This window comes from Strix uralensis, chromosome 12 (assembly GCF_047716275.1).
Source record: "Strix uralensis isolate ZFMK-TIS-50842 chromosome 12, bStrUra1, whole genome shotgun sequence".
Classification (NCBI taxonomy): domain Eukaryota; kingdom Metazoa; phylum Chordata; class Aves; order Strigiformes; family Strigidae; genus Strix; species Strix uralensis.
In genome coordinates, this window is record NC_133983.1 from 14,957,044 (window position 1) to 14,978,254 (window position 21,211).

The following is a 21,211-nucleotide window of genomic DNA, read 5'->3' on the forward strand; positions in this document are numbered from 1 at the left end:
TATAATTTTGTGTTTGGCTAATTTTTTTTTTTAACTCATTATTTAAATCTCATGTGATCTACAGGGAGAGCTTAAGATCTTGCAGCCAAACTGTGTGCATGACATGCCCCTCCAGAAGTAGGGACTGGGTAGGAGAGTAACAGAAGTGTTGGCAGTAACTTTGGTGTTCCGGTGAATTTGCATGTGGTTTGCCAGGCTTTCTGACAATTACTGTCACGGCAGAGTGGATCCACTGTAATGCTGCAGTACCTTTTTTTCAGGGCTGACAACTGAGATGACTTGGACAGGGGGAGAAGTGATGGCAAACAGCTGAGAATACTGGAATTTGACAGTATTTCTTGGATGAGAGTTTGTATGGTGAGAGAAATATGAGTCATTACAGATGTAAATCATTGCCTAATCAGCCAGTAGAATGGACTATTTCTGTCTGTGTGTGGGGAAAAAAATCTTGCAATAGATGATGACCATTGCCTTTTAAAAAAAATTTTTTTAATCATCCACTGGAGCTCTGGTACTTTATTTGGTGTGTGTGTGCAGTTCTGAATGCAGAGTTTTTCAGTCTAGAGCGGCCTCAAGGATGAGGCACAGAACTGAGCACAGCACAAACTTCTACCGGGCTTATTAGCCTGGACTCAGTCCCAGGGAAGCACTGCTTCAGGGAGGAAACATAAGGAATCAGGTGTGTCTCTTAGAAGACACAGATCAGTAGTTGTATTTTGTACTGCCTGAAAATTTATTTCATCATCTTTGCTGGGTCGGGGTTTTTTCAGTTGTTTTAGCGATGAAACCTTGTGTGCAAGCAACTGACACTTGAAGTAGTTGGCAGAAAATTTGATGCAGTGCCAGAATGACAAACTGTCTTACAGCAGCCTTGGCTCTGAAGAGTGTAATTACAAAGCTGTAGTTCAAAAACCTTCACAGGGCAATCTTGATTGTTTTCATTTAATTTTTTTTTACCCTTCTGTTTTGAAGAAACATCTTGGTTTTCTGTGGCTTGCTTAGCTGTTGAATGAGAAATTAAGTAAGTTACCCTTCACTTTTATGTTTGCTGCTGTCAAAATAGCAATACCTATTAAGGATAAAAATAAATATAAATTAAAAATAGAATTAATTTCCTCTGGGTTAGTGCTCTTTGTGGACAGTTCTTGTTTGGTGCAGCGTGGTGTAAGCAATGTATTGTTCTGTAACAAATAAAAGCACAAGTTCTAAATACAAGAAATATTACATGGTTTGGTAGTTATTACGGTAATGTCTGTTGCTTTGTGACAGTAACTGCTGGTCCTGTCTGTGTGCAGGACTGCTTATTGGAAAAACATGCAGGGAAAGCAGTGAGGAGCAGCTAAGAAAGAACTGAGAGGGAAGTAGGCAGGTGATCTTTGACAAATGAAATGGGGGTTGTAGAAGCATTCATCCAGGAACATGTTTTGTCATTTTCAGCAGAGTTAGTACGTCTAACAGCTTGTATTCCAACTCAAAAATAGTTAGAAATAAGATTGAAGTCATATGAATCTTGGTTTTGAGGTTGGAAGGGACCTTAAAGATGATCTAGTTCCAACCCCCCTGACCTGGGCAGGGACACTTTCCACTAGACCAGGTTGCTCAAAGCCCCGTCCAACCTGGCCTTGAACACTGCCAGGGAGGGGGCAGCCACAGCTTCTCTGTGCCAGTGCCTCACCGCCCTCACAGCAAAGAATTTCTTCCTTGTATCTAATCTGAATCTACCCTCTTTCACTTTAAAACTGTTACCCCTCATCCTGTCCCTACATGCCCTGATAGAGTCCCTCCCCACCTTTCCTGTAGCCCCCTTTAAGTACTGGAAGGCCACTATAAGGTCTCCCTGGAGCCTTCTCTTCTCCAGGCTGAACACCCCCAACTCTCTCAGCCTGTCCTCACAGGGGAGGTGCTCCAGCCCCCTGATCATCTTCGTGGCCTCCTCTGGACCCGCTTGAGCAGGTCTGTGTCCTTCTTCTGTTGGTGCCCCCGGAGCTGGACACAGCACTGCAGGGGGGGTCTGATGAGAGTGGAGTAGAGGGGGAGAATCCCCTCCCTCGACCTGCTGGCCACACTCCTCTTGATGCAGCCCAGGACACGGTTGGCTTTCTGGGCTGTGAGCGCACATTGCTGGCCCACAGTCAGTTTTCCATCCTCTCATACCCCCAAGTCCTTCTCCTTAGGGCTGCTCTCAATCCGCTCCTTGCCCAGCCTGTGTTTGTGCTTGGGATTGCCCCGACCCATGTGCAGGACCTTGCACTTGGTCTTGTTGAACTCCACGAGGATTGCACAGGCCCACCTCTCCAGCCTGTCCTAGTCCCTCTGGATGACACATCCCTTCCCTCCAGCATTTCAACCGCACCACACAGCTTGGTGTCATTGGTGAACTTGCTGAGGGTGCACTCGATCCCACTGTCCGTGTTGCCAACAGAGATGTTAAACAGCACTGGTCCCAACACTGAGCCCTGAGGAATGCCTCTTCTTCCATTTCTTCAAAACTGTAGCTTGTTCCTGACCTTTTGGAGTGCCAAGTAAGGTTTTTGAAAGTCACTCGTGTTAATTCAGGTTTTTTTACAGACTTTGCTTGAGATGCTGGAAATAAGAACTGATTTCCAGCAGGTGCTGGACACCTGGGACTGGATCACAGTGCCTGAACAGGAGCACCTGCAGATGAATGCTAGAGACCTTTGGGGGCTGCTGTGTGTGATGTGGGACCCGCAGGGACCTTCAGCCCTGTGCAGGGGCCAGGCAGCATAGCCCCATCCTGTGAGATGGGCACTAAGATCTCTGCACAGCATGAATCCAGCCTTCTGGGTCACTAACATATTTCTGAAACCATTGGTCATGGTCTGTTTTATCAGCGGGAAGCGATGCTTATGTGAATCTTGGAGTAGCAGAATCTAGTGTTTGAGTAAAGGCTCCCATACCTATATAAGCCTAAAGAAACGAGAAGAAAAGAGATGGGAATTAATGCTCATGCAGTTAATTTGGTTCTTTCTACCTAGGATTTACTCTTGCTTGAGAAACCATGTTTCCATTTTTAATTGGGGTGCAAATTACTCATACAGGTTTTAATAATACAATTATAGAGTAAAATTATGGGAGTTTGACCAGAGGTGCTTGGTTTAGATGACTGATTGATATGTTTGTAAACTTCAAATTAATAATTTCATATAGAAACAAGGGGAAAAGTTCCCAAACCTTGCAAGTAAAGTACTGGTTGGAGGAAAAATTAGGGGCATTGTACAAAAAAAAAAAAAAAAAAGTTAAAATAATCAATAACCACACTTCTCCTCCCTTCCTCTGCTAACTGAAAAACAAACCACCAAAACCCAAACAGAGCTAAAAGGAAATGTTACTTTGATCTCTCTCTTTTGTGGAAAATAACCTCGACAGCAGCAGGCCACTAACTTCTGTCACCTTTTGTGACAAAGTCAAGCTGTTGATATATGCAGGTTTCTCTTCCAAGTTACCTTAATTTAGCTGCTTTAAACTCCCATCTAAATGTAAACTCTTGGATTTCAGAAAGCAAATGACAAAAGCAACCACCAGTTTAATTGTCATATTTTTGTTTATATAAATTACAATTGCAATATGGCGTTGTCTCTCTTTTAAATAGTACCTGGTCACTTGTGCAGTCTCTTACTTCACAAAATAAAAAGGCAGAGCATGTATTTTGATTGAATGTCTCTCAAAAGTTTGCATGTGTGAGGTCATGGAGAATAACGGATAAAGACACATGGATATTACTGACGCCTCTGAGTGTTAGGACCAACTCCTGGTAATGTACCAAACTGGAGCACTAAACAGAAGTCTGTGAAGCTGCTGTGCCGTGCAGCTTTCAGGAGTTAAATGGGAGTTTTCAGGTCTGTTAACAGACCTCCCATTCATAGAACCAATTCAGCTTTTCCATCCTTATTAATCCAGGAATCATACCTGCCCAGACCCTTAAAAACAAAAGACTGTAGGATGCTGTCCACTTTTCTTTTCTAGGGTTTCCCGCCTTTACAGCAGAATCAGAACAAAAGCCTCACCCTTTTTTAGTATAAAATGCTGTCTTGGCATAAATCCATCTTTATCCACAAGCTGAGATGCCTCCTCTGCCTTCTCTTCTTCTGAGGGGGACAAATAGCTGGTGATGGCAGTAGCAAATATATGTCCTTGGATACTCTCCTTTGGACTAATAGGACCGTTGGTGACTGAGTGGAATGACTGGCAAATAACTAGCAAGTGACCAGAAGTCAGTCTTTCATTTTAAATCATTTTGGAAAGGAGAAAGGGAGCAGCAGCAGTCTAGAGTGGATTTGATTCAGCTCATAGATTTTATTCTCTGTTATGGATGGCAGCTTTGTACAGTATTTCATGGCACAGCATACTGTCTCATGAGGTTGCTGTAATTTCAGCAGAAATTCTTGTATCTGTGTGATGTGGTTTTTACTTTGTCTATAAATATAATAGCAAGAACTTCAGCTACATCATGGCCAGATTTGAAACGGCTCATCTTTTTTCAATTAGTTTATTCCTTTTATTGTCATGATTATTCATTTTCTCTTACGTGGAAAAACACTACATTATTTTAGGGAGTGTCCTTTACTTCTTGCATTCCTACTGTAGTTCATTCTCTTTTGGTTTTGCTCTGACTTCGTCCAAAATGGTTGTATTTTTTCTTCTCTTGCTTTTCTCCTCTAAGTAGTAAGTACCAGGTTTTGGGTTAAAAACCTCCACTGATCTTTGCATCTGTGATGTTACCATTGTATATCTGTATGACAGCGCTATTCATAAGTGTCATTGCTCCTTAAGCCTCAAACAATCTGATCTGTGGATATGAAAGATGGTGTTAGTTTCAGCTTTTTAAGTAACCAGCCTTATTGTATGAATGAGAATCAATTATTAATTTAATGAAAAGGTTTTGACCTAAACAGGGTAAATGGAATTGCAGAAATGAATAAATTGGAGCCTCAAGATGGCTTCAGTTCTTTAGATTTGAATTGTTGGATTCTTTGCAAGGACAAATTTGATATGCTTTGTAAAGAGTACAATAAAGTAAAATGCCACTGATGATGACAAAGTTTCTGACATACTTATATCTTTGGTTTCCTGGAAAAATAATGACAAAGGCACCAGCAGTCTAGTTTCAGCAGTATTTACGTATTCTGCAGTGTCTCAAACTTCTTACAAGAAGTCTTCAAGTCAATTTGTGGCATGGAGGTAGATGATAACGTCTGTCATGTTGTGGGTAGGTCTGTCTTGCTTATATGATTGTCCTTTGGCAAGATGATCAAGCTGACAGATTCAAAAAGTCAGATGTCAGCAGGATTAATTAATAAGCATATCTGACCCCATAAATCATAGAGCATTATGTGTTATCCACTTAGTCTTTATGGATGGTGCTAAGGATGTACAAAATATGTGTCTGAAAAAACATAATCTGGATTACAAGAAGTGTAAAGGTGCATTATTAAGCACATCTTTGGTTGGTTGTTCTGATGGTCAGTTCCCTTACAGTTAAAACTTACTTCATTTTGAATATGATTTTTGTATTAACTTTGCAGCTGTTACTTTTGTTATACTATTAATTTTGGTGCCCTTTTCTATGTTGAACTTCTAAAACAGCTAGTATTTTTTGATTATTTGAACACTGGAGTCTTTATGTATACAGCTCAATCTTTTTAATATTCAGAGCAGTTTAGGTTCTCTGATTCATGCTGTGAGAAATTTTCTCCTCCTTTCAAATGACTTCTGTGGCTCTTCTTTGTACCCTGACTTAATTTTTCAACATACTTTTAAAAATGTGGACATTGGAACAGGATGCAGCATTCCAGTGTCCCTTGCAAAGGTAAGATTACCACCTTGCACCTATTGTGTCCGTATGTCCAAAGGAATGTATAAGTGCTTTTTCTCCCTTTTTTTTGTTATGGCATCACATCTTGAGATGCATACCTACTGTAATTGCGAAGTTCTTCAGAGTTACTTCTTCTAGGATTTTGTCTCCGTTCTGTAGGTCCTTCCTGTAGGTGGCAAATGTACTCTGGTAGTAAAATACACAACTTGGTCTCAGGTTGAACTCATAAATTTTTTTTTTTTTTTTTAATTATTCAAGAGCATAGCTGCCCTCTCCTCAGTATTTGGTTTCAGCATTCTTGGTGACATACATATGTTTACTCTAGAGACTTGATGAAAATGTTGAATACTGTTGAGTCTGGTGTATGTTGTCATATATAGTGAGACTTCCCCTCTAGTGAGAAAAGGTTTGTGCAGGTGAGAACCACAGCTCTTGTTGGCTTCCCCAGAAGCACAGTTAGAGCTGCTGAACTGAAGTTGGAGAGGAGGATACTCTGAGAAATTGTGAAATGACATTTGTTTTCTAATATCTCTATTTCTTAACTTTATCTCTGCAAAGCAAGAAGTTATATAATTAAAACTGCAATAACTATTTAATTCCAATTTGTTTGATGCCCTAAGTACAAAATAACATCTACCTCAGTAAGCTTGAACAGAGAGAAAAAGTATCTCTCTAATTATACACTGGCAGGTGAAAAGATGGTAGGAGTTTGAGACCCACAATTTGCTTTTGTTTCCTTACCATTTGGTAAAACAGTTTGGGTCTTACTGGGCTTATGAAATCTGGACGTGTGGGAGGAAATGGCAATGAGCAATGGAAGCCTCTCAGATTTCTTGGGAAAGTCCTCCTTTTAGATGAGGATCAGGCCACAGTGATACATCATACAGTTTATCCCCAGGTATGCTTAGTTCTGATAACCAGCTGTCGCTGAGTCAGTACCCTCAAAATAGTTTCCCCTGTGAATAACACAGCACCAGAAACTTTCAGTTTTTACAGTTACTTTCTAAAGCATTCTACAATCATGGCTAGAAAAACAGATGTTTTGGGGGTGGCTGGATGACAGTGGTCTTTTCAGAGTCTTTGTGCTATGTAGCTGGAACATAATCATGGGATTTATACCCAGGGAATATGTTTGTATGTTCAGTTTTCTAAGCCTGGCTTCTTACAGCACTTCACAAGATGCACTTTGGGGGAAAAAATAAAATAAAATTTTTAAAAAAATTCTACTTGTAGTAAGTGGAAGAGCAGGAACAGGAAGTGAGCCTGGCTTGCATGTGAAAGAAGAGTCAAGTAGAACAAATTTGTCCTTGAATTCTAATTAAAGAGTGGTGATGGGACTTTTTAATGGTGGGAGTTGGCGTGTTGAGTGGGTTTTTGATGTTTGGTGGTTTTTTTCCTTTAACTCAAAACTGTAATTTGCACAGCAAACTTGTATACGGGTTTTCTTTCCATCTCTTTTGGCTTTGATAGTGTTCACCTCCCACTGATTTCACATTTGTTCAGTTACTTGTGCTGAGCTGCCGTTCCCTGGTGCCTTCACACCTTTCTTACTCCCTGACTTCACCTGGTCATTCGGTTATCATGATAGTCTGTTATTTCCTACATATCTGTAATGTATGTATAGTGCAGTGCACATATGTATCAAATGTTTTAAAAATTATAAAAGATGCCTCGAGTAATGTAGTGAACAGCTAGTCTGTAGTGAATCTAGCACTTTGTTTCTTCTATTATTTTAAAGTCCCAACTCTTGAAATTTTTTTTTAAGTCTGATCAGATAGCCTTGTATTGGCATAACTATTCTTGTGCTAATAGCTGCCATTCAGAATTGTTACTTATGTCCCAATGGTATTTTAATGACCCTGCTTTATGTAAGGCATAGCAACATAACCATCTGAACACGTAAGTGACACGAAGCCTATGTATAACTGAATTGCGTGTTGTCTGTCCTTTTTCTGTGCTTGGAGCAAAGCAAGAATTTTCCCTGAACACAGGTGCCCCTGGGGTGTTGCTGTGTATATGTTCTAAAATGTCTGCTTGAAACAACAATTTTATGCAATAAATATGTAAAAATCTGTGTATTCTGAGAATATGGGCAGCTGTCACTCATAGAAATAGCATAGGACTTGCAGTTTTCTACAGCGAAGGCTTCAAAGAATTTTGTAGTGCGGGGAGTGCTGTAGTGATGTGAAAGAGAACAAGGGGTTCCTGGAGTGCTAAAGTTTGATATACAGGGTACTTCAGCAACAGCTGAGATAGAACAGCTTTACTCATTGTTTATGCTGACAGTACTTTTCTAATAAACCCACTAGAAATTGAGGTAACGCACCCAGAATCTGCACTGGTGCTTTATGTGTACATGGTGTTTGACTTCAGTTCACAGACTAAAGCATACACATGCTACATTTCCTGTGTCTTTGCCGCCTTTTGTATAAGTGATAAGCTGCATAGGAAGTGGGAAAGTGTTGCTGTAGTTCTTGTTCTAACCTTCTGTTTCATCACTTCTAATAAAAGCAAGCAAAGGATCATTGTTTAGTAATGCTAATGAATTTATTTTTTTAGGATCTGGTCAACACTGGACTCAGCACTTTCTTCTTTTTCATTGCCTCTGTAGTACTTGCTGCTTTAAACCATAAAACTGGAGCAGAAATTGCTGCTGTGGTAAGAATATGAACTTCTTTATATATGACTCTTATCTTCTATTAAAACTAATAATGACTTTTCCTTTGTGTGCATTGAATACTACTGTTGCCTTTGCCATCACAATTTACTTCTAATTTTACAGTTGGCTATAAGCTAATTGTGATTGAAAAAGCATGGGCATCCTTTGAGTTGTTTGTCTTAAGGCTTGAGGCAAGAAAAACAGAAAAATGACTTGCAGAGAACGCTTCGACAGTTGAACTTGCCTTGCTTCTTCCTCTATAGCTAGCTTAGATGATACTGCTCTATAGTGCAAGCTTACAGAAAAGATAGAGCCAAAAATTCACAAGAAATAGGAGCTACTTACACATAATTTACTGAATTCTTCTTGCTTGCTACAGATAATTTTTGTTCTGTGGAGGGAGTATAGTAGTGCTTCAAGACTTTAAATCCAGAACAGTAAGGTCAAGCTAATAAATTTTGTGCTTGAGTTGGCAACTTCTCCTTTTTCATCTTTCAAACCTGGATATTGGAAATCACACAGCAGTTCTGCAGAAGCATGTAGGAAGAACTGCAAATTAGCTGCTTCTCCAGGCTGATGGTCCGGAATGGTCATCTCTTCTCTTGTCATTCATTCACTGTTATGTGCACCCTGAGGAATGAACTGTTGGATGAAGAGCTGTATTCTTCTTTACAAGAGGTTCTTCCATTAAAGTTACATTGCAGGATTTAATTGTCATGTTTTTTAGAGAACTTTGTTTTCTGGGATCATTGATCTTAGTCATTTTTGCAGATTCTTTAGTTCATTGAAGAAGAAAAACATCGATTTTATGGGCCGTGATGATTTGTCAGTGCAAATAAAGTAGAAAACTAAGCTTCTGAGGAATTTGTTGTGAAACTAGTATTGTTCTTGTTTTCAAAAACTGTCTTTGACAATTCTTTCTACTTCTTGTAGATATTTGGTTTCTTGGCAATGGCAGTGTATGCTGTGAACACATACTTAGCTATTAAAAAGTGGCGAATGAACAGCAGACAACAAAATAGTCGGCAGACCAGTGATTACATACGTGCTCGGACAGAATCCAGAGAAGTAGATCATCGCCCTGAGATTCAGCGTCTGGATGCATGAAAGCAACATTCAAATGGGACTGCAAAGGGAAAAGAAGTAGTGCTTAACTCCCTCATGGAATAAAGCGTTTTTATTTAATGAAGAAAAGGAAGATCAGATGGTGGCAAAGAATGCTCAGCCCTGCATATGTGCAGAGATGCATTGAGTCAGAAGCTGTTGTCATGAAGGCAGTAAATGTTGGTCATTAAAAAACAAGATCTGTTTAAGATGTCCACATATATATATACATATATTATATAGCTTATATAATATATAATATATATATGTTTTGAAGTATGTTATTGTTTTGGATAAACTGCACAGTACTTTCCTTCCCTCTCCCAAGTGCAAGCTCTGGCACTGTTTCTTTGTCTATCGTAAACAAAGACCAGCACTACATTGATTGATTAATATAGGAAAGAAATCCACCAAATGTAAATTTAACACATGCAAAAAGTAAGCAAGGGGCAAATAGCAATAACTTTAGCCATGTATTGTGTCGAACAAACTCTCTGTGTCCACCCTCATGCAGCCTCAGCAGTGCAGCTCAGTTCTTATCTGCAAGATCTCCTGCAGTTTCACAGTTGGTGCACTTAGCTGAAATGGACAACCATTTCACATTTTTTGTTTCATGGATATCGTGTTGAGGTAGTTACCCTGTGGGTTACTCTGAAATTGCCATATTCACGCATGGCCTTGGCCAGATCTGAACTTGTGCAAAGTTAGCATGTTTACTGAATGGTCATGATAATGCATCAAGTGCAAGTGTGTGGTTTTCTGCTAATGTCGGGATACATCCTGTTTTTCATTCCAAAATGGGAAAATAAATATGCTTGGGAGGCAGGGTGGAGAAAAGGGGGGTTGAGAAAGAAGGGATTGTCATCCAATAGACTTGCATTCCTCCAGTCGTAGCCTTTTTTTTTTTTTTTTTAAGGGTCAAACTTTCTGAGAAGTCTAGGGTAAGCAAGAACTAGCAAAAAATTATGATGTGCTTGTAAAGTGTTTCTAAGGTTGCAATATTGTGATTCATGTAAGATAAATATTTTCCTTTTTGGGAGGTTGGTTTCTTCTAAAATTAAAGCTGTTGGTAGTAGGTAAAACTGTTTTTGTTTTTTTTTTTTTTTTAAATTGGGTGTTTCTGCAAATTTTTTCCCCTAATATTTCTTTGGAAAAGGAGTTTAGATAATTGGAGGATAATATGGTTGTACTGATTGGTTTAGTAATAGTTTTACCTAACTGAAGTTCTCTTACTTTAATTGTATCCAGTGAAGAGAAGGATATTTTCTCAACTCAGAACTCAAATTCTGCAGTGAACGGTTAGACAGTATCAAGTGTTGTTAGGAAGATGTTACTTGATGTATTTCTGGGGTTTTTTTGGTGTTTTTATGTGTGATTCATTATTTGGCATATGCATGCCTGCATGTTACATGAAGAAGATGGGTCAGGGAGATCTCTAGAGCTGAATTCCTTTCTGGTGTAAGCTGATGAAATCCTTGAAATTAGCAGAGCTGTATGCCATGTATGCCTGAATCTGTCTCGCATTTGACTTGAACACTTTTTGCATTGTGTTCTTCTGTAGATTTTTCTTAATGAGTAATGGTTTACCAGTTACTATGGTGGCATTTCATTGTGCATCATTGAAAGTTAATGCCAAAGGGAACACCAGTTTAAAAAAAGATCAAATCATATAAGCCAACCTCTAGTGTTGGGTTTAGAACATAGACATTTTATTGAGGTGGGTGTCTCACCAGGATTACTGTGTGTTTCATCAAAAGTATATGACAGTTCCGTGTTCAGTGTGGTATAACAAAGTTTCCTATTGCCAGTACAGTTGTTACAGCCCTGCTGTTTTTCAGCACTCTGTTTAGTATTGGCAAAGTTTGCAAGAAGAGTTTGTAGATATTATCAATTATTAAAAGAACCTTTTTAAAAGTAGCACAAGGATACCTAGACTGTAAACTGGCATTAAAGCGGTTTGTATAAAGATTGTTTAAAAAAAACCCCAAGAAACCCACACCCCCCCCCCCCCCCCCCCAACCCCAAAAAACCCACACAGCAAAAAAACAAACCCCCCTACTCAAATACAGAATATTGTCCTCCAGAAGATCCATGCTTTTAGAGAGGAACCCTCATATCAAGAAACAGAAGTTAGGTGATGCATAGCAAAGGCTTTTCATTACGAGTGTGTCCTGTTTGCTGGTTAATTCTTGTGTGTCTGTAAGTTTATGAATTTGGTGTCTTTCAAATCCTTATACCTTTCCTTACCTAGAAAAAGGTAACTTCACCAAGCTTTTTCTGGAGTGAGATCGTGAAAAGCTTTTGTTACCTTTTAGCTGGAATGACAAATGCAGAGTCATACAGTTATACTTCTAATACTGTGTAATACTTCGCCGTGTAGTATAGTATACCCAAATGACCTTGAGTGCTTTTCCATGTGAAGTAAGTTTTTCTTGAGCCAAGAACAGTATGCCATTATTTATTACTCACATCATGACTTGAGCTTAGCCCAGCTTTCAGGGTAGAATTCAAAGAGAATATTAATTTAATACTATCTGATACACTTTGTAAAACAAAAACAAATGTAAATTTGTAATTTCCCTATTTTAGGGACCAAAGATGGTTTTAGTATTGTACAGTATATACTTTCTAAAAATCTAAGTTAAGCATTTATTACTCTACAGAGACATTATTTACTGTTTGGATTATATAGAAGGGAAATAAAGTAGCTGTGAGAGACAACTAAATTTGAAACATTAAGATCATATGATATATACACAGTTGATTCTCCACCCCCCCACCACCCCCTGACTTAATTTTACGTGGTGTATTGAAGAGGTGGTAATATTTTAAGACTGTTACCCAAAACTGCAGTCATCGTAAAAAAAAAAAAAAACCAAAAACAAACTCTAAAGGAAGAAGTAGGGTAGAAAGTTTAAATTTTTTTTGAAACTTACTTAGAAAAGTAACATTAAACTGCTTCTCCCAGGCAGTTAGTCTTGCTTGTAATTGCTGAGCATATAGAGATAATTTCTTTTAGTCCTTAAGAGTGCGGTTTAGCTCCATAAAGGGACTCAAAACTCACTGTAAATAAAACTAAATTAAAGCTAAACAGTTGAATCTTGTAGGAATGGAATGGTCAAAACTGTAATGGTTCTGATTAGTCCTCTTTCGTCAAACTAAGCCCTCAGATACGCAGTCTGCGTGTATTTCTATATGTAGAAATGATGGTAAATTTTGCAACCTATGCACAGGCGTCAAAAGATTCAACAGTAAGAGATGATTGGAGCAACAGTGAAATAATTGTTGTATAGTGTTCTAAGAATATATGTTTTCCTCAATGCTATCTATGCTCAGTTTTGTCAGCCTTAGTTCATCATACGTAATAATGTACAAACTGCCTACAATAGGAGTTTCTAAAACCATGTTAAGAACTGATTTGATTGTTTCATTGCTTCTTAGTCAAGTTGATTCCTTCCTACTCTCCACTTGTTTCTTTCATTTCATTCATGCCTCATCTATCTTTCATTTTAGTAGTTAATTTTTGTTAAGCCTTCTTCGTTGATCTGTATAGTGTCTGCTTCAATATAAGGAAGATAAGAATACTGTGTCCAACATACTTTTGCTTCAGTATGGTACTCTTCCCTTTTATGATAGCTTGTGATGTTTGGGCTGGATGTGCCGGGGGAAATTTTATTCTTTCCCCTAGGACTTTGGAAACTAGCTGGTGTACTGTATGTGTTTCTGTGCAAGCTTTCTGGTAGGAGCCACATGCTTAGAGGTTGAGAGGATTTAGAGATTTCATCTACCTCTGCCTTTTTTGAGAGGCAAGGTATTGACTCTAGAGATTTGATGCCTATATTTCAGTCTGTGCTATTCATCATGGGCTTTGTATTCAGAAGCATGGCATCAGCAATGAGCTGTGACTTGGAAGCAGCCTCTCATCTTTTGCTTATAAGATGTCTCTTAGGTGTGAATTTAAATAAAATCAGTAGTGTGAGGTGCTTCTCCGCAGGCTTTGTCACATGTGTTTCACTGTGCTTCTCATGATACGATCTGTAATTGTTTTAACTGTTTTTATTTCAGTGTTGGCTCTAGAAAGAAGAGGGGAAACCTGGGGAAAGTTTCCAATCTTCCCTAAGATAATCTTATTTTACTTTTTTTTTTTCCTCCTGTGAACTATTTTATACTATAGATGATTGCCCCTTCCTAACACAGCAGACTTACTGGTTCTTAAAATGCTGTGGAACACAGCAGGAGAATCGATCTGCTACAAGCTGCATGTGGACTGTTAGGAGTGAATTAACCACTATTTTTCCATGAACTTTAATAAGGTCCGTAGGCAAATTTGATATTTGTCACCTTTGTGCTATTTTGGGGATGTGCAGGCACAGCAAATGTTTATATAATATGTGGTTTTATTAATGCAACCCTTCCCCCCCCCCCCCCCCCCCCCCGGAATGGGGATGTAATAGGATATGAAAATAGGAATGTAAACATTCCTACTTGTTCTTTTTTGTGAGGGAGAAAAAACCCAAACCCCAAAATAAGTAAGAATAATGTTTTTAGGGCATAATATTAAAAAACCCCAATAACCAAACCCAAACTTAATAGCAATTCAAATAGTGTAGAAAGTAATGTTCTCTCTCTTACTCAGATGAGATAGGAACAGCTTGGTACATGAAAATCAGAGCATAAAGAACAGGTCATGCTGAAGGCTCTGGAGGCAAACATCTTCAGCAGATGTTTAGGGTAAATAAAGAGGTAGGCACAATCTGATCCTGAATTTGAGATATAATAGAGTGAGAAGGAGAGAGAAACCCAAACTTGATGTTTAATATCCATTGCTTTCAAAATATGTGAACATTAATAATCCCCAACTGCAGAAGGAAGGATTGCTTCTGCACTTTATAGAGAAGGAGAGAGAGACACCTTGAATCAGTAGTGAAAGTAGGTGTAGAAATGTTTCTCTTCCTAACTCTGGGGCTGTGCTGGCTGTGTAATACAGTTGGAGAGATTATACACCGACTTTGTTAATGGTGCATCTTAAAAGATGAGGTATGTTGACAAATTGTGTGATTATCAAATAACTTCTGTTCAGCTGAAGTGTAGTAGCTGGTTCACAGAGACCTGCAGGATGTAGATGCTTGCATCAGAAGGGCTCTGTGTGTCTAGAAGAAAGGATAGTTCCAGACTAATTTCTGCTCAGTCCCACTGAAATCAGTAAAGCAGTCATGTAGCATTTCTGAAAACTGGGTACTTAGTTCTTGTTGTTTATAGGATTTATAAGGATTGTTTGGAGAGCCAACAAAGCTCAAAAGGACTGTGCAGGTAGAGCTGTCGTGTATGAATTTCAATGGCAACAAAAGTAAGAATTTAAAAATGAAACTGAAAGAGGTACAAAAATCAGCAGGATGTTTGAAAGTACTTTGTAGAAATGATGCCATATTCCTCTCTCTGTTTTTAACAGAGGGAGTTGGTTAAAAATGAATTTATACAAATAATCAGGAAATCTCTGAATGCCACTTTAGAGTTTTTCCTGGTATATTGTTTTCCCTGTTAGCCACTTGGGCCACCTGGGTAGATCTGTTTGACAGTGTCAGAATGGTGCTGTCCAACCTGAAAGGGTTCTTTTGTTGTTCTGGTTGTATTTTTGTGTTGTCTTTTTAAATCTGTCTATAATTTAACCATTTGTATTCTAAAAATAATCTTTAAATAATCTGCTTACACTGTGATTTATGATAGCCTTTAATTTAGAGTATACAACACAATCTAATTTTCTTTTGGGATATGCAGCTTTCAAAAGTGTTCTTATATATGCCCAGAAATGAAAGTTGTCTATTTATCATGAGAATGTGATTAGATAAAGTTACCTATCCAGAATCCCAGTGCAACTCTTCCAGATGTGCTGGATGGATGAGTTAGTGAAATTGCCTTTTAATCTCTATGGGTTAATAAATATTTTTTTATAACTAGCCACAGATATTCCTTTTTAAATTATACTTGGCAAACAGAAGATATTTAATTTTATATACAATATACATAGTTACCTTGATTGACATATTTATAACATAGAGCTTTGTGTTTACTATGAAGGTTTTATCTGTATACCATGGACTTCATGGGTAAAATTTTAAAAAGCCAGTTAGGATATATGGAAGGATATGGAAACTATCTTCATTAATTCAGAATGAGGACATAGGAGCATTTTAAAAAGCGGTAGCCAGATTGTATTAACAGAGTATCTGGGGTTTTTCTTATTTTTTGATTGGGGCTGGTCCCTACAGCTATTTTAATAACATCTGGATGTGAGTAACAGAATGAAATATGACCATCTGCCTCTTCTGACTGTCACGGACTATTGTCTAGAATATGGGAAATTTCAGGGTATTGTATTTGTTTTGCTTTGGACAAATGTCTCAATAGACATATTTAATTAAAACCTTCATGTGTTTGAAAGAAAATACCCTCTCTTAACTAGGCTGATTTATCACTTTTGGTAACCTTTTAATCCCAAAAGTATTATTGTCTAAATATTTTTAGTAATGTTACATTTATCCTGATGTCTACAGGTTAAAGTGGTTCTGGCTAACACCCTTTTATTGCAATTGCTACCTTCATTTTTTTACTGTTTATACTTTAATCTTGAATGTTTACTGGTTTCTACTTGTTGGCTATTGTGGAGGGAGAGTGTATCTTAGCACTACAGTTCATCCAGCTTTAACTCATACATCACAGTTCTGGAGTAAGAATATATTTTGATTTATATATTGTGGCCAATTTATTACATTTTAAAATTATTTCTATACTTAAGACACAACATTTATGACATAATATAACGAATGACTTAGCTAATCATTGTATCTGTCTAGACTTACTCTCTTCTGTGTTAGTGTCATTTTGAAACTATTTGTATATGTTGAAGTTTGTAAGGGTTCAGGAACCCACAATAAAATAGTAAAGTATGTATTTATTTCTCACTATAATGCTCAATTTTGATTTGAAAGTTGACACTTTGTATGTCTTTTCACAGAATTGTAAACAAATACCGAAAAACTGCTTCACCTAGGGTGCCTTCCATGTGTGGTATAAACACTTGTCATTCACAAAAATAAGAGGTGTAAATTTATTAAACCAGTAAACACTATTTTTGTAATGTGAGTCACTAATGCATCTCTGGCTTCACTGTGCTTTGTTTCCACTAATACCAGTTTTAGGGTTACTGTAGTCATTGACTTCCCTTTGTGCACTAAGTAGTAAATCTGATCTCATGGTGAATCAAAGGATTGTATCACTTTTGCTCTGCCTTCAGCTGCTACCTGAAAGATGGAGATAAAGGACATTGCTGACGTGAGCTAGAAGGTATTCCAAATTTCTTTCCTTGAGACTTGTGTAAAGAGATGCTCAATGTGAGATATCTGTATCCTTGGTGCTGATTCTGGGTCTTGTAGAAAATGTAGCAGGCATAATCTAAACATTCTGATTCTAGCTCATAGTTTGGTTTATGGTGTCCGAGGAAGGAGCATCCAGGCCTGACTGAAAGACCTTATCCCTTGGGGATACAGGTCCTGTAGTGACAGATTTAGGTTAATGGTTGGACCAGATGATCTTCAAGGTCTTTTCCAACCTAGATGGTTCTGTGATTCTGTGATTTGTAATTGCAAACAGCTCGGAAGTATTAGTTGAAATAGTGGGTTAGAATTCCATCTCTGGCTGAGCAAAGGCTATGCAATTTTCCTTTTATCATATGAGCACAAGTCTGCTGTGTAATACCCTTGGTATTTTGCTTTTGAAGTAAGAAAAATCAGAATGTTTTGCCAAGGAAAATCTTAGCAGCATACTCTTATGTGTGAATGCAGAACCTGACTGTTGTCCTTACTCAGGCAAAATTCCCCATTGACTTAGGGGACTGCAGATCAGGTATCATTTATTGCCAAATCCTGATCAAGGATTTGAAGAATATCACGAGTTAGCAAATGTTCATACAGAGACAATTTACAGCCTTGAAGCAATTTCACATTATTTGGTAAGTGTTCTTGAAGTTCTTAAACTGCACACAAGGCCAGCTGATGACATGGACGCTTTCTGTAGCGGTACCTGCCAGCTGTGATCACTGTCTTCTCAGTATCGACAGCTGTAACTTACATGTGTAAGTGTAGCATCTTCCAGCTCTGTATGTGAAAGTTGTGCTGTTAATGCTTGACCAATGTCAAAGGCAAGGTAACTCTACAAGAAAACGTAACCCCAACTTGTTTTAACACCAGTAACGATTTCTCAGTATGTTGTGTGCTTCTTTTCTGTTGGTGTTTATGCTAAACAAAAAACACAAGCTGAAGAATTGTAATGTCTTGCAATACAGAAAGCAGTCCTGTTTTTAAAATCCATACTGTTATAGCATAATTTAAATGGTGTATTTATCAGTTTTAAATGTCATTTTGCTTTCCAGTCTTTTGTATATGGGCACAATACTTTTTGTAAATTTTTTTATTTAGTTGTCTTTCTGTCTTTTTCTTTCTGATATTTGAAGATTTGAGCTGTATGGATTTTCATGGTACTCTTCTGATCATGTCTTCATAGTGGTAAAAGTCTGTATTTTTGTATGTAGGGAAAATGGTAGTTTTCTAACACTTATCTTGATAATATAGTATGGAATCATTTGTGAAGGACTTCCTGTTTAATAAATGGACATATTAAAGTACTAAAACATTGTCTTCATTTGTAAAGGCTACATATAAGCTTAGTATACCAAGTGTCGAGGTGGATTAATTCATAATCCAGTAAGTGCAGTTGCTGAATGCACTTCCTGTGCAAGACAGTGGCATGGGGGTTAAACATCAAACCAACCAACCCAGTCTGAGGTTTTTTTGTGACTATGCCTCTGACAAGACAAACTTCATAGATGCAGGAGTTAATGAAAAACCATGTCTATCCTTGATGAGAGGTTATATGTAGCAGAAAGCACATGGAACTGCTTTATTGCTAAAGTGGTTGTGGTGGGTTTGCTCTTGTGGAAGTTCCTCCATCTGCTACACTATAATGGGCCGAAATGCTATAGCTTGTGGTTTGCAGCATCGTGTTCTGCACTGAGAAGGAATTTTGGGGCTGAAATGCCAGAGTGGGTGGGTAATTCTCTGCCACCTCATGGGCTGTTGTTGCAGGGTTGCCAGTCCTACTCTGATGCAGTTGGGATCTGGGTGTTTTAGGTGTGAGGTGAAAGCACAGAGTTAAGGGTAAGAACACAGAAACACATGGATGGTTGAAGGTGTTGTGGAAAGTTTTCAGGATATGGATGATGCTCTTAAAACACTGCTTAGGGATAGTGTGTGTGGGGGGAGGTGGACAAAGGGTGGTATGGTTGAGCTTTTACAGAAGGATTCCTTAAGGAGAGTAATGTGTTTGTACAACTTCTCTGCTACGAGATGGGCCAGTTCATTTTGCCTGTGTGGGGCTGGCAGCAGTGGTAGATTCTCATCTCTTGTCGTAGTACATCCATTGGACCTGCTTAGAGATCAGGTTTAAGAAAACAAAGAATTAAAGTACTGGACTTTAATGCCATATTGCTGCTGATGTTGTTATCCATGGTGTTGCTTGGTTAGGAGAAGCTTTGTCAGCTGTCGAATTAAAAAAAAGAGTTTATTCTGTCTAACCTTTAAATACTGAGTCTTCCTTCAGTCTCCTGGGAAGACTACAATTGATTTCTTATTTAATGGATTAGGCTAATAAAATGTGATAGACAGCATCCAAAATATATAAAAGCACAAAATTAATATTGGAATTGCTGTTTTCTTTTTCAAGAGAACAGATTGAAAATTGACTACTTTTTTTTTTTAAATACACTTAACGCTTTCTGGGTAGCATTGTTTTACCTTCTGACCTAGAAGTTTTACAGAACATTCAGAGCACTGTGAATTCTTACAGTAAAGGAGGAATTTGTGTTGCAGTGTGGATTTTTTGATGCAGTCCTGTTTATGTATAAGAAAAACAATAGATGGTGTCTCCATCCTGACTTTTAAGCCAATACTCCATGCTGAAAGATGTCTCAAGCATCTTGTAACAAGATTTGCATTCTCAGTGCTTATCTAAATTTCTTCTGCTTACTTGATGTATTCTCTCTCTTTCTCCATGCTCAAAAAAAAAGATTAGACGACGGCCAGGTGGAGCTGCTGGTATTTTTACATATGCATGGTGATACGTATCTTGCATTTGCTCATTTGTATCCTGGTCTTTGGAATGAAGCCACTTAATTTTATTATTTTTGATCTCTGACAAGGTTGGTAACATGCACTGTTAGTGTTTGGTTACAAGTACATACTCACTTAATGATACAGGCTGCTGGTCTCCTAGCAGGGGAAGATGCAGCTATAAAATTCAGGCTTAGAAATTTGCACAATGAACACTTACCAGAAGCATAATGAATGAAAACCATATGCTTGCTATGCAGAGCATTAAGTTGTCTTCTGCTTTCTGACACACCAGACTGGTGGAAGCATTCTTCTCAAATACCACGTAGGCTGAGATACACCACTTTTCACTTAGTATCTTGGAGATTACTTTGTCAGTTGGAAATGTAAGGCTTACCGAGTTTTGAACAGTATCAGGTGAAAAGCAAAATTAAGTGGAGCAATGGAGAGTGTTAAAAGTCTGGACAATTGAGCCTCTTAAAAACTAAAAAGGCTGCTTGGAAAGGTCTTTTGAATTCCTTAACATCACCTGTCCAAAATCACCACACAAGACTGAACAAATCTTCCACAGGTAAGTATAAAAGCTTTTTGAGAGGAGAAGGGAGGAGGCGGGAGAGACACCTTCAAACAGTGCGAGAGCTGTATGAAGTCATTCGTCTGTAATGCTAGCTGATCATTTTTCCTTCCTGTTAGTGGCTTTGATTCACAGTGTTTAGATCATAAGACTTCTTGCATTGTTTCAACATAGATGTGTTCCACACTTGGTACTGGAAACTCTCATCACTCCCTGGGTTTGTCTACTGCTGAGTGCTCTCTAACAAGCGCAGGAATTCAAAATGGGAATAGATGCACTTGTAATGAAGGCTTATCTTAGCCTGTACAGGTTTTGGAAATGGCTCCTGTTTGGAACAAGAACGTATTGTGATCGAAAAGAGATGTTGGTTATGACCCCTTCAGTACACCGAAATAAGAACTTCAATAAGGACTCCATGCTGCAGGTGTAACATTGTGCTTGTGTTGTGAATCCCGAATTGCAGAGAAACCAGTGCTCCTGCTACTTTGATCTTGTCAGCTGAGGAAAAACAAGCAAACAAACGTAAAAGCAAAAAAAACCAAGCAGACTTTTCCTCTGCCCTATACCAGAGTCTGAGCTTAGTGCAATATTGCTGGCAGGAGATGAACGAAAGACTGAGTCAGCGCCCCCCCGCCCCCAATCAGAATTGGCTTTAAAGTAATTACTTTTAATTGAATTCTCTTTTCTGAAATTACATTTATAAAAGTGTATTTTATTTCAGTCATGGGAACATACTTTCAAATAAAAGGCTGGAATCTTACACAAGTGCTTGACCTTGGGAGCAAACTGCTTAGAAATAAATGAAATCATCAAATACTTGAATGCTAATAATTAAATTCTGTGGACAGGCAATTCACTGCATGCCTGCTAAAGTAGTCTTG

General features: G+C 38.3%; 1 protein-coding gene across 9 annotated transcripts in view; it reads left to right on the forward strand.

Moving 5' to 3' along the window:
* The window catches only part of CMTM4 (CKLF like MARVEL transmembrane domain containing 4), a 59,621-nt gene that overhangs the window by 21,910 nt on the left and 16,500 nt on the right, over nt 1–21,211 (forward strand). Inside the window, exons 3-4 of one of the 9 annotated variants that reach the window (XM_074881883.1) lie at nt 8,393–8,491; nt 9,426–18,279. The exons of the other annotated variants lie outside the window; for them this stretch is intronic. Coding sequence (XP_074737984.1) covers nt 8,393–8,491; nt 9,426–9,599 — 273 coding nt within the window. The 3' untranslated portion in view covers nt 9,600–18,279. Of the gene's footprint in view, nt 1–8,392; nt 8,492–9,425; nt 18,280–21,211 lie in introns of those variants that run through there. 9 annotated transcript variants of the gene reach the window in all.